Here is an 18,650-nt window from a genome sequence, read left to right as displayed (position 1 = left end):
CCCTGAAAGGGGAAGGTGAGGGTAGCCTGGGGCATGGGTGAGCAAACTTTTATGTTGGACACCTTGTTTTGTCCCTCCAATTGGCAGGGTTCCCCTACCAACCTGTTTAATATAATCCAAACTGACAGAAAAAATCCCTTTTGACATGTGTAAGAAAATAAGTATTTAGAATAGAAAAATGTTATTAATCACTATATAAATGTGAATACACATACTTTAAAAAGTGACATATTTCAACATTTTTAATGAGATGAATGAGACTGAGACCCAGCAACCAATCATGCTATGCCCCCCTTGAAAAATTTCAAGCCCTCTCCCTGTGGGGTCCCCACCCTCCTTTTCTTACCCCTGTTCTGGGGGATGGAGAGTGGGTGCTGGGGGTCTCTGTAAGGAAGATGGGGATAGTGCCCCCGAGGTTCCTTGCAGAGGGGATGCGGGTAGCACAAGGTTCCATGTAGGAGGGGTGTTCCTTGCACAGGTGGCGACAACGCCCAGGCTTTCCTGTGAGAGGGTGAGGGGTGTCCCTGTGGAGGTGGGGAGAGCACCCCAGGGTTCCCTGTAGGAGGGTGTGGGGAGAGCACCCCAGGGTCCCCTGAGGGTGTGGGAATAGCGCTCTGGGATTCCCTGTGGGGGTGGGAAGAGCACGCCAGGGTTCCCTATAGGAGGGTGTGGGGTGTCCCCTGAGGGGGTGGGAATAGCGCCCCGGGATTCCCTGTGGGGGTGGGAAGAGCGCCCCGGGGTTCCCTGTGGGAGGGTGAGGGGTGTCGCTGCGGGGGTGGGAAGAGCGCCCCGCGGTTCCCTGTGGGAGGGTGAGGGGTGTTGCTGCGGGGGTGGGAAGAGCGCCCCGCGGTTCCCTTTAGAGGGTTCCCCTGGAGAGCGGGGGAACTCCTCGGGATACTCGGTGCACCAGTGCTCCTCCCGCGCGACGCTGCCGCGGCAGGCCCGCCTATATAAAGCAGCGACCAGGTCACTGCCCATCACTCGCGGGCTCCCGCCTGCGTAGCGAAGAGTGAGGTGGGGACTTGCTAGCTCGCTCTCGCGCGACTGCTCGGCCAAGGACCCTGCGTACCGGCTCTCGCGAGAGGCTCCAGCGGCCGGACCCAACATGGCGGAAGGTGAGGGGGGGCGGGAGCCCTGGGTGAGGGGCTGGGCGGGGGCGGCTGCGGCTGCGGCTGCTCCTGCTCGCCCTGCGTCTGGCCTGTGCCTCGCTCGGTCCCGGCCACTGAAGGGTGGCGGGGGGGGTAACGTCTCCCGAGGTGGAGGCAGCGTCTCCTGGGTGGGAGGGGGGTCCTGCAGCTTGTGGGGTGGTGTTGTCCGTGGTCCCCAGGGGCCCGTAGAGGTGCGTTTCCCCCGCAGTCGCCTGCCGGGGCGAGTAGCTCTGTTCTCTTCCGGCTCCCCTGGACGGGAAGCGGGGACTCTCCCTGGGCGCGGGCGGGGGCGCGCGTCTGGCTGCTGCTTTTCCAGCCCCAGTTCCTCATCTTCTGGGGTGGGCTGGGCTTTTTCCCGCACCTGGTAGGGAAGAAGAGCGTGAGCAGGAGTTGGTGAGCAGCCTGGCTGCTGTGGCTCTGTCTCCCTTTGACATCGAGGCGTGGCTAGGGTCATGCTGCCTTCTCTTTCTTAGACCCCCTTGGCGGGTGTGTGTCAGGCCACTGGCCTGTATCCCCCAGTCAGTTCCTCTGAAACTTGGATGGTAACGGGGGTCATTACCTGCCTTGTCCCCTTCCCTTCCTCAGGGAGGGGCTGAGAGTGTCAGCTGCCTAGTGTTCTTTTCCTCTGCCTTCTCGAGGAAGGGGCGATTATCGGAATAAGTATTTATCTTGCCTTCCCTGAGTCAGGCTATGTGACTGCAGCAGTGTTGATACTGGTTGGGAAGCCTTCCCCAGAAGTAAGATTCAGATAACTTAAAGTGGTGGCTTCTGGCATGATGTGACTGAGAAGGGACTTTTTGAAAGGCACACGTTTCAAACAGACTGCCAAAAAGTGTACCATTGTGCAGTTACTGAGTTTTTTATTAGAGGTAAATGTAATCTTTAAGAGACAGCATAGCCTCAGATTTAGCCTTTAGGCTTTGCAATTTGTAAGAACTCATGGATGTTAATTTGTTTCAAGCTTAGCTTAGGATCTAAAGACATACCCTGACACTTCAGCAAATTTAATGAGTTTTATCTTTAAAATGCAGTTTAAGCACCTATAAACAAACTCTCTTTATTCAGCTATAATTACAATTATTTCTAAGGTGGCTTTTTATGAATATTCTATTTGTGGTAAGGGCACTACTAATGATTTTAGCAGGGGAGAACATTATGTATTCCTCAAAAGAAACTGACTTAATAAAAAGGGTTGTCAAAAACACGAAATAAAAAGGAAGTGAAGATGCTTCTGGCAACTTTAAGTTTGATACCCTTTGGTTTATGTTTAGAAAAGTAAGCACAGTTTTTGATAAGTATGAGTTTTTTAAAATTGTCTGTTAGCCCTGATCCCCTATCTATGGGTAACTAAGGCTTCCGGTTTGCTTTGTGAATTAAACGGTATGTAATTGTAAAACACCAACTGAAGGTAAATGTGTCCAGTTTATCAACCCTCAAAGGCTGTTAGACCTGTTCCTAAATCCCTAGTAGGGTTGCCTTTTATCGATGTAGATGTCAAAGATACTTTTCCTTAATATGGCAGTCAGCTGGCAAACTATGTCCTCAATATGCTCTGAAATGCCCTTTCTCAGGTTTTCTAATCAGTGAGTGAGTTGTGCATTTTTGTCTAAGACTGCAATCATTTGCTTCCTGTAGTAAGGAAAGGGAATTGTGCTCTTCAAAGAATCTCTGAATGAGTTAATTCCCTTTAGCTCTGAGACAAAAGTAAAAAGCCAGTCATTTCCAAGTGGATTGCAATCAGGTAAAGCAGGGGCCATGGTGCAAGCTAATGGTAGAGGATAGATTGTCTGTCTGTAGTACCTCTACTAGGCCAGGTGAAGGGTCCCATGTGGTCTCGCAAGGGTGATGCTCTGTTGGAGCAGCACATTACCACTTGACATGTTGTCAGGGAATTTCAAGCATTCCAAGACTTAGCTGGCAAAGTAAGGAGACTTGTTGATTGTGCCATCTGACAGTCCCCTCAATCTGAGCAGAAGCTGATCAACACATTTCCCTAGGAGTTATGAGTAGCTTCAGTTGATTGAATCCACATGTCTTTTGAAATGCTGAAATCCTTGTCTCTGATATAGACGAGACCTATGCTTGCTTCTGGGACTGCATTAAGGAATATGCTGTCCTCTTTGATAGGACTCAGTACCACCAGCAGGAGCTAGACTGACGACAAATATATAAACAGCTGTTAGTGGACTAGCACCTGATTATGGAGGAAATCCTGGATAAAGAGGGGATAGAGATAAGCAAAAGGAGTATTGGGCAAAGGATGGTGAAGTAGGAATGTAGGTAGCCCTGCAAATGGGAACAGGCAGGGGTCTCTAAGGGGCATTGTGTTGAATTTTGAGGGATACATTCAGTTCAATTTCTGGGCAAGACTAACAGATTGAAAATCTCAGTTGTACACAGATTCTTCAGTATCACCATCAGAAGGGATACTAATAAGTCTAGCTTTCTGTGAATATTGAGATGGTACTCTTAAGAAACCTGCTTTGGTAAGGCCTTCCACTCCATGAGAGGCAAGGCACACCTCTCCTTTTAACATAAGAGCAGAGCAACCCTGTAAGTATAAAGAATTGGTTCTCACACAACTAGCTTTATCAGAACATTGCTTGTAGTTCCAGTTTAAACATCTTCATGTTTTGTGAAAACTAAAGATATTTAGCTTACCAGGAATTTTGGAAACTGTTTCTTGTCACTTGGTGCTGCATGATTTGTGCTTCCTTGATCTCATGGTTTTTTTGTTTTTTAAATCACCCTTTGGTGATTCAGGACTGGGACATATGTCAGGGAGAACTTGGTTAAAAAGCTTTCTCCTGGAAAAGTTCAGGCTTGTTAACAGCAGTTACTTCTGATAGTAAGGCATGCACTTTAATTTTCCAGACAAGTCACAAATAATCTATAATTTGATGTAATGGCTTACTTTGATTTCAGGAGGAAGATGGTTTGTTAAGAGAACTTATGTAGTCAACTTCAGTACATTCCAGGTGAAAGCTCTTTTAAAAAGCTGGCTATAGACATGACAAGGAAAGAACGTTCCGAAAGTGAAAGTAAAGTTCATTCAAACTTTCAGTATCCAAGATGTGAATACCAGAGTTGGAGAAATCAGAAAATTATGGTAGTTTTTGTTACATTTAAAAAAAAAAAAAAGGGGTGGAGGGCTGGGACAACACACAGTATCAACATTAACTAAGGTTAAGTGAACACTTTCATAGTAGTGTGTTTCAGAGGTCTTTAAATGTGTACTCAGTAATATTCTTCTTGCTTTCTTAGTGTGACTGTCTTCTTTCCGCAAAAGGGTATGAGCCATAAATTATAAGTGGTCCACAATTACACTGGAAATCACATTAAAAGGAATATTCATGTATGTCTGTAAGGAGTTTTAGTGCAGAATTAACTGTTGAACTTTGAATGCTACTGTTTGTGCTTTCAGAAAAATCACCAGTGACAGAACTATGATAGAAATTGGCAAACAGTCTCATCATGGATATATGTGGTATTTCTGAGACAAACATTTATTACTGTTTCTGGTCTGCCATTAATATTCAGCCAATAGTAGTAATAAGGGCTTTATTTTCATATTAAAAATGTAGCAGTACACTGCTCTAGACAACTCAAAGTTAATGTGTCTATGCCTGTGAACCAGACTGCTGGCACTTACCAGTAAAAAGGTTGTAGAGCAGTTTTTAAACTAAGATGGGGGGATGGGAAGTGGATTGGACAGAGACCTTTCTTAGAGGTGATTCTACTGGTAGAGATTTTCTAGGTTTTAGTCAGGAGGGGATGGAAGAGGATAAAGTATAGCCCGGATCGGAAAAGAAGCAATCGCATGGAAAAAAATCTAATGCATCAGGAAAGGGCAGATGACTAAATAGTGATGAGTTTTTAAAATGCTTGTACACAAATGTCAGAAGTCAAAATAAGGTGGGTGAACTAGAGTTCCTTGTATAGAAGAAGATAGTGATATGTATAGGCATCACAGAAACCTGGTAGAATGAGAACAATCAATGGGACACAGGCCTACCAGGGCACAAAATATATTGGAAGGACAGAACAAGTTGTGCGAGTGGGGGAGTAGCACTGTACATGGGGGTGGCAGTAGAATCAAATTAAGGAAAAATATTAAACAAATCAAAATGTTCCATAGAATCTCTATGGATAGAATTTCCATGCTCAAATAAGTCCACTAACCTGAAAGCGTACAAGGCTGTAGTCCTGACTAGTCTCCTGTATGGCTATGAAACCTGGACCTTGTACAGAAAACATATAAAACTGCTGGAGCAGTTCCACACACGCAGCCTGAGGTCAATACTGCACATTTGATGGCAGGACAGAGTTACGAACCTGGAAGTCCTGGACAGAGCAGGAACCATGAGCATCGAAGCCATCATTCTGAAGGCCTAGCTTTGCTGGACAGGGCACATCATATGAATGGAGAAGTCAAGAATCCATAAGCAACTCCTCTACGGTGAACTCTCCCAGGGCAAAAGGAATCAAGGTGGGCCTAGAGAGAGGTATAAAGACTGTGCTGGTTTAAAACTAGAGCAGCATGCAAAAGACCAAACAGGCTGGTGTGCTCTCGTACGACATGCATATGACGACTTTGAAGAGCATTGATGCATATGCCTGATTGATGCTTAGGAGAGAAAGAAAGCGACAGCAGCAGCCGCACCAACAGAGCTAGGACAATTCCCTTGCCCGTCACTGAATACACATGCTTTTCAAAACTTGGACTCCTCAGCCACATGTGAGTCCACAGCCGATGAGCCTGTGCAAACTCAAGACGTCATCATCAGACACAACGGACTACCTACAGTAAGGATGTATTATTGACCACCTGACCAGGATGGTCATAGTGGTAAGGGAAATTGGAGAGGCTATCAACAAACTCAATAATAGGGGATTTCAGTTACTGACTGGGTGTATGTCATGTCGGGACAAAATGCAGACATAAAATTTCTCGATGCCTTAAATGACTACTGCTTGAAGCATCTGGCACAGGAATCCACAAGGGGAGGGGCATTTCTTGATTCAATCCTGAGTGGAGTGCAGGATCTTGGCAAAGAGGTCACTGTGCCAGGATCACTTGGAAATAATGACCATAATGTTTCCCACTTTAGCGGGAAAAAGATCTCAACAGTACAACACTGTGGCATTTAATTTCAGAAAGGGAAATTTATACAAAAGTGAGGTTAAAGAGAAATTAAAAGGTACAGTGACAAAAGTAAAAATCTCCCTGCAAGCTGCGTGGAAACTTTTCAAACGCACCATAATAGGGACCCAATTTAAATGCATACCCCAAATTAAAAACCACAGACCCAAAAAAAAAGCCACCCTGGCTTAACCATGTAAAAAGGCATGTTTTAAAAGGTAGAGGTCAAGTCCTATTGAGGAAAATAGAAAGGACTTAAACATTGCCAAATAAAGCATAAAAATATAATTAACTCCAAAAAGGAGTGTGAACAGCTAATCTGGAGGTATAGTGGAACTGCTATGGACACCCGCATGGCCCCACAATATGCTAATGTATTTACAGTTGACCTGCAACTGTGCTCTTTTTCCCCTATTACTTCTCCTCTACTTAAGATACATTGATGACATCTTTATGATTTGGACCCATGGTATAGAGACTCTAGAAGGATTCCACAGAGACATTAACAATCTGCATCCCACCATTACCTTATGTCTTGATTACTCCATGTAAGAGACACTTCCTGGACACTACAGTACAAATCAGGGATGGCCTGATCGCTACCACACTGTAGCAGAAACCCACTGATCACTATGCTTATATACACCCTTCTAGCTTCCATCCTGCACACATAACTAGATCCATTGTTTACAGTCAAGCCCTTAGGTACAATCACATTTGCTCTGATCCAACTGACAGAGACCAAAAGCTACAAGATCTTTACTAAATATTCATAAACTTGAATTACCCACCAAGAGAAGTGGGGGAGGGGCAAAGAAAAACAAATTGGCAGGGTCAGATGAATACCCAGAGACCAGCTACACCAAGATTGGCCCAAAAAAGCGAAGAACAGAACACCACTGGTCATCACCTACAGCCCCCAACTCAGACCACTGCAAGGAATTATTAAAGACCTACAACCTATCTTTAATCGGGATGCCACACTCCAGAAGGCCCTAAGTGACATGCCTGTTCTCTCCTACAGACAACCTCCCAACCTCATGAGGATCCTCGCCAAAAGCCACAGTCTGTACCCCAGGAATACCAGTCCTGGAACCTTTCCTTGCAACAAAGCCCACTGCCAACTTTGTCCACATATCTTTTCTGGAAATACCATCACTGGACCTAACCAGGTTATTCACAGAATCACGGGCACATTCTCATGTTCCTCAACTAACATCATGTGCCAACAATGCCCAGATGCTTTGTACATTGGACAGACTTCAAACTCCCTGAGACAAAGAGTTAATGGGCACAAAACAGACATAAAAACACTCCAGATCCACAGACTGGTTAGTCAACATTTTAATGGAGTGGCCATTCTGTTAATGACTTAAGAGTTTGCATGTTAACGAAAAATTTTCGTGCCACTCTTGAAAGTGACAGCCAAGCTATCTCTTATATTCAAATTCAGAACATTAACACACGGTTTGAACCGGGATGGGAATTTTCTGAGTTACTATAGGAGCTCATTTGGCTTAATCTAATTCTTTACCTTCTTTTCCACCCTCACCCCCCCCCTTTTTTTTTTTTTTTACCCTCTACTCTCTGATTTGCTCACATTGATCTTTCTTCTGATTTGTTCTCTGTGCCTTTTAAATATTGAGTCTGTTCTGGTATGGCTATGGTCTGAAGAAGTGGGTCTGTCCCACAAAACCTCACCTAATTATTTTGTTAGTCTTTAAAATGCTACTTGACTGCTTTTTTTGTTTTTGTTTTGATGGTGTATATAGACTAGCACAGCTCCCTCTGTTACTATACTTTTCAATGCGTTTGAATTTACAAGTGATAAATTCAAGGTAAATGGAACAAGTGACTTTTGCCAAGCCAGAGTAGTTTGTCGTACAGGACGTTCCTGTCTTTAACGGATAAACTTTGGGCTATGCTTGAAAAATAGAAGGGCTGTTTAAGAGGGGGGGAAAATAAAAAAAACTATCAAAACAAAGCAGTTAAGTAGCACTTTAAAGACAAACAAAATTTTTTAGGTGAGCTTTCGTGGGACAGACCCACTTCTTCTGACCATAGCCAGACCAGAACAGACTCAATATTTAAGGCACAGAGAACCAAAAACAGTAATCAAGGAGGATAAATCAGAAGAAAAGATCAAGGTGAGCAAATCAGAGAGTGGGGGGGTGGTGGTGTCAAGAATTAGATCAAGCCAAGTATGCAAATGAGCCCCATAGTGACTCAGAAAATTCCCGTCCGGGTTCCAACCATGTGTTAATGTGCTGAACTTGAATATAAGACAGCTCAGCTGTTTCCCTTCGAATAGTGGTGCAAACTTTTTTTCAGTAACATGCATACTCTTGAGTCATTAACAGAATGGTCCACTCCATTAAAATGTTGACTAGCTGATTTGTGGATCTGGAGTGTTTTGATGTTTGTGGTGGTTTCTTTTTGTGCCCATTACCCCTTTTGTCTAAGGGAGTTAAGTCTGTCCAATATACAAAGCATCTGGGCATGGTTGGTGCATGATGGCATGTATGATGATAGTTGAAGAGCATGAGAAGGTGTCTCTGATTCTGTGAATAACCTGGATCGGTCCAGTGATGGTATTTCCAGAGAAGATATGTGGATAAAGCTGGCAGCAGGCTTTGTTGCAAGGAGAGATTCGGTAAAAAAGCTGTGAAACTTACCTTATGGTGAGAGGCTTATAAATGTGCTAAGAGGCACCAAATGTTTTGAAGAACACATACAACTCTGAAAGAGTTGCAACATCAGACTCAAGAAGAGACTGAACATAATCTAGACCATGCAATAGACAGTGGGTCATGTTAGGAAGCAACCTGAGCAGATTACCCTAATCAAACTGCAGCGTTACCTGAGGTTAGGTCCGTATGTTAGGCAGGATCTTGCTAACCCTCTGGCAGACCACTCATCACAGTTAACTCCCCACAGACTGGGATGCAGTGGAGGGAGTGGGCCTGCATCCCCTCTGCCTGGGTGGCAGTCTTCCTCTTTTAGCCCAAGAATCCAGTCAGCCATCTGCCAGAGCTAGGGTGCCCAAGCACCTTGCTACTTGGCCCTGAATGCAGGTCCCAGCCACAAACAACTATGCCTTGCTAAATCACTGTAGTAGATGACCCACATGTGATGAGATGGAGTGCCCTCCCACAGACCGGCAGAGAGAGAGGAACCCCTGTAGCTGAATCACTACATAAGACTGCACCTTTTATCAGCTGAACTTCTATTTTAAAAAAAACTTAATCCTGTTTACCCTTTTTAATGTCAGTTACTGCAGGTTTATTCCAGTTATGGAAAATAAACATTAACTGTGTGAGCTTTTTCAAAATGGTTGGACACAGTTATCTGGACCGACTGACTTTAATGTCTTTTAGTAGCTGCAGCTCAGCAGCCTCCTGAGATTAATGGAATTGAAAGTTTGTTTTTTCCAAAACAGAACAAATAGGCTGTGTCTGCACATGATGCTTCTTCCAGAAGCACCATGGTAATGGGCCATCCGGAAGATGCCGATGAGGGGCAGATCTAAATTTCCCATGTCCCATTATCATATGGGCATGTGATTTGGAGTGCGGAAGAAGCTCTTATGCACTCCAAAATACACATGCAAACACGCGACCCACGGGGATCTTCCGGAAGCCTCTTCTTCAAAATTTTGGGGAAGAAGGGGCTGCCAGAAGGAGGGTTTCCTTCTGGAAGATCCCTGTGGGTTGCATGTTTGCATGTGTATTTTGGAGTCCGGAAGAGCTGCTGCTGGACTCAGACTCATGTGCCCATATATGAATGAGGTATAGGAAATTTATGTCCACCACATGCGCTTCCTCCATGGTAACGAGCCATCAAGCAGCATGACAGTCTAAACATGAGCATCTTCTTAACACTTCTGCCTTTTTCTTCCCCCCTGTTAATGGATGGAAATGGTAGAATTATCAGTAACAAACCAATACATTCATATTTCTCAAACATAAACTGCTTGCTTACTAATTACTTACCAAGATGTGGGATAGAGGGGCAGGGAAAAGCTGTTCTTAATGGTACATTCTTGAGGAAGTAAGTATAAGCTGCAGCCTTCTGAAAAGCCTTGATATATGCCAGTTCAATTTACTTCCAGAAAACAAGAGCTACTGTAGGTAACTCTCAAATTCCAACAGCTGACATACCTGTGTCGGGAAATGGGCTTCCCTTGTTAAAAAATAAAGCAATATATAGTCCTCTTCAAAAAGTGGTCATCGCAGATGCTGTTTGTTATGCAGCACACACAAGCTGTAGTTTGTAACGTGAGTGGTAGAGGCTAAGGTTTTCAGTTACAGCTGCAAATCTCTCATCTCTTCCTAGTCTGAATGACAGTTAAACTTGGAAGTGCACCCCCAAAGTATCAGCTCTGTAGTGTGAAGAGTAGCAATAAAATGCATGAGAAAGTATTGATGTAAACGTTTGCCTTATTGGATGAAAGGTTATGTCCTATTTAAAGAACTGTTAAAGCAGCATTAGTCCGAACAGTCCATGGAGCAGACTGAATGTTGCCATGTCTAATGCCTTTTAATCTGTAGTCAGCCTAGATAGGGGGATGACTTACTGTAAGAGCCCTGCTTTGCAGGAGTCTGAAGACCTGTTGAGTTTCCATCTGTCTACATGTAAATACTAAATTAAAACTTTATTTTTGATCACTGTAAGCAGTGATACTCGCATTGATGAAACAGTATTTTCAAAACGCAGTTCCTCTTGATGCTCACCCCTTGTTCTGATCAATGGACCCTTGGCTGCAAAGGACAGAGTAAGAGTGAATTCTTGTTACCTTACCGGGGGGCGGGGGGCGGAAATTGCTGCCTTTTTTGAGTATGACTCATCTTGCAAATATTTAAAATTTGTAGAAGTACTACTTAAATATATTCATAACACTTTCTTTGGTATTTATTAAGTGAAAATATCCACTTTTTTTGAAAGCTGGAGTGTTTGGGAAGTTCTTATCCAGTTGGTCAGGTTTGTAGTAGAATGATAGACACTTGTCATAGCACTTCAAATACAGATTCTTAGTTTAAAATGAGAGCGGCAAAATTTTTCATGTAATGCATGAATGGTGTAATCTTACCTGTTCAATGGCATGTGGACTTCAGATTGGATAGAGTGGAGTGACCAGCAGTTTGTTCAGCCTCGAATGCTGTGATTGATGTGAATTTGTATAAGATATCGTGGATACTGGGATTATCTTCTGGTGTATGTACAGCCTCTAGCTCAAAGGGGGGTCCTAGTCCAATGATGAAGGCTCTTATGTGCTACAGTATCAGATGTATGATCGTTAGAATCTTTGGTCTGCTAGATAAATGTCTATTCTTTTAAGAAGTGGTGTGTTTCTCTGTGGGTAGTGGCTTGTGTATTGGCATTGCACAATCAACTCTTAGCAAGGATGTTCACTTTTAAGGCTAATGTCATGGGGGTACACTTGTTGGGCATGGCTGATGGGCACTCCTGATTTTAAGTGACAGCAATGGAAATTGAAGACTTTTTAAACAGTGGCTCCTGATGTGCTTTCTAGAACAAAGCTGTCACTCAATATTTGCCCATCATGTTAAAATCTAAGTAGTGAAAACCAACTTCTGTTGTCATCTGTAGTAGTGTTTCTTAAACTTTGAGACCACAGACCACAAAATGATATTTTTATGTGGCACAACTATGAATTGTCAAAACTCACACCAAAAACCCAAATAACCAATATATATCAAAAACAGAATGAAGTAGTGTAATCAGGATATCATAGCAAAGAAGAAACCATTGAATACATCTGTTAATAAAATCATATACACTGATTGTATCTGGAAGTGTCAGAGGCTCCCAGCACACTTGAGTTCAAGGAACATCAGTGTTTCATGGTATAGTTTAAGAGACACCCTGACCTTGATACTATGGGGCAGTATCTCTCATTCTTACCATGCATTCTGTTTTGAGTCTTCTGCTCCTCATGTAAGTTTGCCATTTTCTCCTCTAATACGCAGCTTTCTGGAATGTGGGTGTAAAGAATTTGGAAACAGAACCCAATTTCATGCCTACCACCTCCAGTATTGCTGTGTGACTTTGGGCAAGTCATTTAGCTCTTTATCCAACTGTACAGAGCTTAAAATTTTGGATTCCTTCTAGGTTTACATTGCTTGATCCTGTCATGGTAGATGCTCTTCTCTTCCCCCCCCCAAATCTAAAGAGCCTCACTTGTATGTCTTTAGACAGTCTGGTTTTAGAGTTGCTTGCCTTGTGTAAGTAATGGTGAGCCTGTGGCTGACAAGGTGAAGGTAAGGCTTAAAGGATAAGAGCATATAGCATCCAGGATGTACGAATGTGGGTGGGTGGGTGAGGTTTGTTAAACTTCAGTGATTGGTCTCCTTTCCCATCCCAAGATACAATTTACTGTGTAAGAAGGAAACTTCTTGCAGTTGGTCTAGGCTATTTAAGAAGTATATGGCTGACTAACTCTCTTCTGCTTCATTCATAAAAATGAATATTATCTTAAGCACAAGAATTCTGTGGCCCATTCAAGCCATGGTGCTCTTGTTAAAAGCTATCTAGAATATTTGTGTGAAAATGACAAACATGCAGATACTGACCATGCAAGCTAGTCAGAGTGAAGTGCCATTACCCCATGTTTAAAAACCAATTGGAGAAGATACGGCTTCAGTCTCATCCCCTGCTAGAACGGGATTTTTTTTTTTTTTTTTGGTTCTCTCTCATTGGCGGGGATTTTTTTGTTCACTTGTATGGCAGAGTAGTTGGCTAGTTAATTCTGGAAATATGTAGCATCTTTTTTTTTTTAAAAAAAAAAAAAAAAAAAAAAGTACTTATATAGAAACTTTTTGAATGGAAGTTCTATCTTAGTCTGACTCAACATTTTGCACTGACTGGGAGATGGATGTCTGTGAAGCTAAACAGAGTAGCTACCAGGCATGGATTAAAACTTTGGTCCCCTGTTTCTAGGTCATTAGGTGATAACACTGGAGATTTGGGGGTGGCGGGGGAGGGAGACCAGCAAACCACAAAGTGGGATGGATGCATATTTTTTTTTTTTTTTTTTTTTTTTTTACAATAATCTGAATGTGATTAAGATGGGAGCCTGAAGAGAGAAGTACTGTTGAACACTTGTCTGATATCTTGGTGACTTCACGAGAAACTCCTAAATCTTTCTCTTTTGAGAGAGGTTTGAGTCCCCTTCCCCAGTAGGCGAGATGTGATTAAATGGCTTGTACTAACCCCAATATTCCATGGAACATGGAATTTTTGAAAATTCCTGGTGTCTGCTTTTGCTTTGTCTGTAAAAAAAAATGCGGGCCTTAAAGTTTTGAGGCTTAAGGATTTGTCTAATTAACCAGTTTAGCTATCTGTTTGGAAAGTGTTCCCATTAACTTGGTAGAACACTATATAGGCACTCATTCTAAGGGGGAAAGCATTCTAGTGAACTTCTGTTTTGATTAGCCAGATAAATACAAGGGGGTTAAGTGATATTTAGAAGTAGATAATGCTTGTGAGCAAATTAAGAGGAACAGAACTGGAAGGGAGTAATAGCCACAGAATTGCCAAGAAAAGTATATTTGAGGCTTGATCTACCTTTAAACTGAACTGCGTATTTTGTTTTGCAGAGGAGGTGGCCAAGTTAGAGAAGCACCTACTTCTTCTCCGCCAGGAGTATGTAAAGCTGCAGAAGAAACTAGCTGATACAGAGAAGAAATGCACTCTCTTGGCTGCCCAGTCAAAAAAAGAGAATGACAGTAACTCCTTCATCAGTCGACTTCTCACCATTGTATCTGAGCTGTATGAGCAGGATCAGTATAGGTAAGAAATGCATCTTGGGAATAGAAACAATATTGATGAAACCCTAAATCACTTCATCAGTTATTTCAAATTCTGAGTGCTATGGGGGGAGGGACTTTTCTTTGGTTAAAATCATAGTCCGCCTGTCTGATCTTTTCTGCCAAAATTTGGTGACAAAGATAAATCTAATCAACCGATCATTTTCAAACTTGGTATCCTGAAGCATATCCAAATGAGAAAGTTACTGATGTCTTTTATTTTGTTCAGTAACAGCTGCTTTATTTTTGTGTGTTCTTTAGGCTTTACTAGGCGGTGCAGCAAAGTACACTAGAGGAGCATGATTTATAAGGCATTCTAACATAGTGTGCTCTAATTGCTTCCCATTCTGTTAGGCCTTCTGGTGTCCGCTAAGCCCCTCTCTAAATGGTACCTAATTTGACTAGATTAACATTAACAAGTATCTTTGTAGAGGGGCCCAGTGGGGTTTGCATGGAGCAGTTAGTTGGCATTTACAAATAACATCCCTCTAGTACACTTGGCTTGTACTATGTAGACAGGCTCTTATCTGAGATTTGGGTGACTCAGAAAGGGCACTCCTTGTGCACTGTTGCTACTACAAAATAGTGAAGAGCTAGAATTTTATAGTATTTCTAAAGTTTATTGAAAACATTTCATAGCTTGGAGGATAAAACGTGATCTTCTTAGGCTTTTTGTTTTGGAACCTCTCCCATATTTTGTGTGGAAATTGACTTGGAGCAAAGGTTTATTCCACAGGTAAAACTAACAAGGCAAAAGGAATGTCTGCACTACTTACTTATGATGCAGTGTAAAAACTCAAGTCTCCTGAATAGGAGTAATCAGGGTGTGGGTTATATGCTAATACCTTTTTAAATGTATCCTCTATTAATCTGAGTAGAAGTCTGTAGTTTTCTGTTTTTCCTAACAGGATAGGACAAGAAAAGGCTCTTTCATCTTGTGGCATGCAGGAAATCAGATTCTAAGCCTAATGTTCTAGTCATCCAGCTAATGAAACTTGGGAGAGTGGTGTGTGCCACTTCTAGGAAAATATTGTGTCTAATCTTGTATGGAAAATTAGATCATGGTCTCGTGAAGTATGGCTTCAGGATAGCTCAATGGTCTAACATGTTGCATTGAAATCTTTGGATTTATCAAATAGTCAGTTGACAGACTCTCCCTGGTGTGGTTTTTGTGTATGGGCTTAAGTCTGTTGGAAAGAACTAATATAATAAATACCACTTTGCAAATTAGATTTTAATATTAATGTTTCTCACTATATTGTACAAATTTTCTCAGCTGTGATAGCCAAGGTCTTAATGAAATTATATTCAAAGAATCAAATCTAGGTATGTTCTACTGTGGATGCTAAGGATTTCATAGCTGCCCCATTTAAGAGGAATAGAGTGGTCCAAATGTTAGTCACAAAAGACCTTTCTTAAGTCACAGTTTTAAGTTCAAGTAAGGCTTGGTTAGGTTTAAGGTGGGTTGGAAAGGACTAAGATTAACTATATAGCTTTTGTTAGCAAGGACAAATGGATGAAAAGCAATACAGTGTTCAAAAACATAGCATCTTAACTATGTAATGTTGGATGAGAGTGATCAGTCTGAGCAATTTCTGAATAAAAAGGTGGTTCCAATTATAAATAACCAGCCAGCAGCTCTATTGGAAATGGGGTATTTTGGGATTTCGCTCTCATGCAGGTTGACGGCTCTGTCAAATGTCCTTTTGTCTATAGTCTTGTCTGAGAACCTGCATAGCTGTTGGCAACATAGCTTTTTCTGGGCTAACTCCTTGGTCTCCACCCTCCCCATCTCATCAGTTATTCATTTTTGGCCTTTTTAAATGCATGTTAATCACCACACAGCTTGTATTTTCCTTGTTCTGGCAACAGTTGGATCACTCTTCAAAATACCTTATCTAACCAGTTGAAAGAACAAACCTACCGTTTTGCACTTAATTATGTTAATGCAAGGGGCTTCTACCTAAACTTAAGCTGAACTATTTACTGCTGAAAAGACATCTAAGTTGTAAATATTTGACACATGAGAAGTCCCTTGAGTGCTTAAGCACTGTGGAGTATGGTTCTATGTATGTTTATGGCTGTGTGTGTGCTCTTTATTCCATCAGTGATCTGAAGATAAAGGTTGGGGACAAGCACATCAGTGCTCACAAATTTGTGTTGGCGGCCCGCAGTGAGACTTGGAGTCTAGCCAACTTAGTGTCAACTGAGGAGCTGGATCTGTCAGGTTAGTTGCTGTTTCAGTGTGTGCATGTGGGTGGTGGTGGTGGTGATTTTGAATGCTTTTGGAACAAAAGGGCCCATTGGCAAAAATCTTACATCTCATCATCCATACTATTATTCCTGCTTCAGAGTGTGATCCATTATGAAGCATAGACTGTTGCTGTAATATGACAGTAGAATTGTAAATGTAATGTTAAATCAATAACCCGTCTCCACATTATTAATGTGGAAGAGGAGTGAACCACCACAGTTGTTTTCTAGGTAGAAATGTTAAACATAGTGGAAAAGCAAAGCTGTCCGAGAACCAAATAACTCCTTTGCTTTAAGGCCTGTTCTACAAAGCTAGCCTGTCTTATCTCTTGAGGAAATGTGCCCTGGCACATCGTCGTCGGAGACCTATGGTCAAATAGTTACCCATGCTGCTAAAGCTGCACTTAATGATGAACTCAAATCACTTGTGAATTTTTTTTTGCCCCCCTCTAGTACTGGTGGAAAAAGGGGTAATCCATTTTTTTCTTTTGCCGGCCAGGGTTCCTATGGCTGGGGCTGCTGGCAAGGCTCTACACCCCAGCTGTCTTACTGCCTTGGCTGCCAAGGACCACTGACTCCCAGCTGGGTCCCTGGGGCTGGAGCTGCCAGTGTGGCTCTGCACCCTAGCCGATTGCCAGCTTTGTGGCTGGCAGGGTCCCCCCACCATCCAGCTGGCTATCCCAACTGGGGCTACCAAGGTGCTGGTACAGCATAACACAAACTGCTATTCATAATAACATTTCTGAGCATAAAGCTGCATATAGCAGGCTTTTCACTTCATGTGCTTGTACATTGTCAGTTATGTCCTTGAAGACTTCCTTCCTCCTGTTTGCTCTCAATATCTGATGTACTAATATTGATCAAATAGCTCTTTATCTGTTTGACTGTTTTCATGGTGCTTATGGTGACTGTTGCATGAAATCACTTTTCAGCAACATTGGCACAACTAGTGTGAGTCTTAAAATTGACAATTTGATTAAGCCTTCTTTCATAGCGCTTTTGTGATGAAAAGTTCTTCCTATTCAATGCTGAGTTGAGTAAACCATTGTCTTAACTCTTCACTTACGAACTGTGTAGAAATAGTTGATCCATTCTCTGGAGAAGTGAAAGTTATGGGAAGGCTGGTCAGTGTCTAGTCATATCAGGTCATATCTAGTTTGAAATAAAATGCCACATGTATTGAACTAGTCTACAAGAGTGAGATTATCTTGGTTTAGGGGCTGTACATGGCTCCTTTGTTCTTTTTACATGGTGGTCATAAGTGGCTGGTTTTGGTGGTTTGTGTACCTCTTAACAGGATGACTTAGCTCCAATCTGATCTAGTAGAAGAAAAGATACTTTGCTCCTTTTGAGTGAGAAGAGCAAAATTTTAAAGTATAGCTTGTGAGCTTGAAAGTCTAAAGTTCAGTCATTATTGCCAAAGCCTTTAATCGTGACTTTAGAAACAAGTCACAGCTTAGGAAGAAAGAAGCCCCAACAAATCAGCTGTGTTAAATGTCAGAAGAGTTCACACCTTCCTGCCATCCAGACAGCCACAATGTAACTTATGTCCACTGTGCTTAAACTGCTCTTCATGCCTATTACTGTACCTTTTTGTTGTGAACCTTAATGCTAGCAGTACAAAACTCCTGGTAGAAAGTTACTTTGGGGAGACTTGCATTAACACTTCATAGGGAAATAAAAAACTTTGTCCCAGAGGTGAAGGAATAGTGGCTGTATTTAAAGACTTGTAACATACAAATACTGACTATCCAGTTAACATTTAAGCTGGAACTTTAGTAAAAGGCAGTTATCTTCCTCTGGACAGTAATGTCTTTTTAAAAACTGGTCAATTGTGTATGATCATGGTGTTCATTAGGACTCTTTCCTTTCAAGCTGAGTCCCCTAGTGTATCTTTCCAGAGAAATATAAACATCCATCTGTTGGACTGTGCATATGAAATTATTCTCAATTCTGTTTGAGCCTGTTGGCTCAACTTTAAGTTTTTTCTATGCCACTAAATAGTACAATTTTGTAAATTCCATAGTAAATGGTACAATAGTGAATTTCATAGTCCATCTGGTAAATATCTGTAAAACTCTGTTTCATGGGGAGACTAAAACATAGCTTAGGCTTCTCTTTAGAAAAGAAGATGCTAAAGGAGTATCCAAACTAAAGAGCTGTATTAAAACTTGTTCTCTAGTCACTTGCTGTGTTGGTCCCAGGATGTTGAAGACAAGGAGGGTGAAGTAATACCTTGTTTCTCTCACCAAACAAAAGGAGATCCTTGAGAGGTTG

The 18,650-nt window shown here is 42.2% G+C and overlaps 2 protein-coding genes across 3 annotated transcripts in view; one reads left to right on the top strand and one right to left on the bottom strand.

Annotated features, from left to right (window-relative positions):
• Positions 1 to 1,099: 1,099 nt before the first annotated feature.
• ANKFY1 (ankyrin repeat and FYVE domain containing 1) overlaps positions 1,100 to 18,650 on the top strand; it is a 58,665-nt gene continuing 41,114 nt past the window's right edge. For both annotated transcript variants that reach the window (XM_075014033.1, XM_075014032.1), the window contains exons 1-3: positions 1,100 to 1,115; positions 13,911 to 14,103; positions 16,229 to 16,347. In XM_075014033.1, coding sequence (XP_074870134.1) covers positions 1,106 to 1,115; positions 13,911 to 14,103; positions 16,229 to 16,347 — 322 coding nt within the window. In that variant the 5' untranslated portion in view covers positions 1,100 to 1,105. The remainder of the gene's footprint in view (positions 1,116 to 13,910; positions 14,104 to 16,228; positions 16,348 to 18,650) is intronic.
• The window catches only part of CYB5D2 (cytochrome b5 domain containing 2), a 68,898-nt gene continuing 51,545 nt past the window's right edge, over positions 1,298 to 18,650 (bottom strand). Inside the window, exons 4-5 of the transcript XR_012648181.1 lie at positions 5,484 to 5,643; positions 1,298 to 1,509 (exon numbers count right to left, since the gene is read on the bottom strand). The gene's annotated coding sequence lies outside the window, so the exon portion shown is untranslated. The remainder of the gene's footprint in view (positions 1,510 to 5,483; positions 5,644 to 18,650) is intronic.

Source organism: Carettochelys insculpta, chromosome 19 (assembly GCF_033958435.1).
Source record: "Carettochelys insculpta isolate YL-2023 chromosome 19, ASM3395843v1, whole genome shotgun sequence".
In the NCBI taxonomy this organism is placed as follows: domain Eukaryota; kingdom Metazoa; phylum Chordata; order Testudines; family Carettochelyidae; genus Carettochelys; species Carettochelys insculpta.
This window is presented reverse-complemented; position numbering and strand designations above follow the sequence as displayed.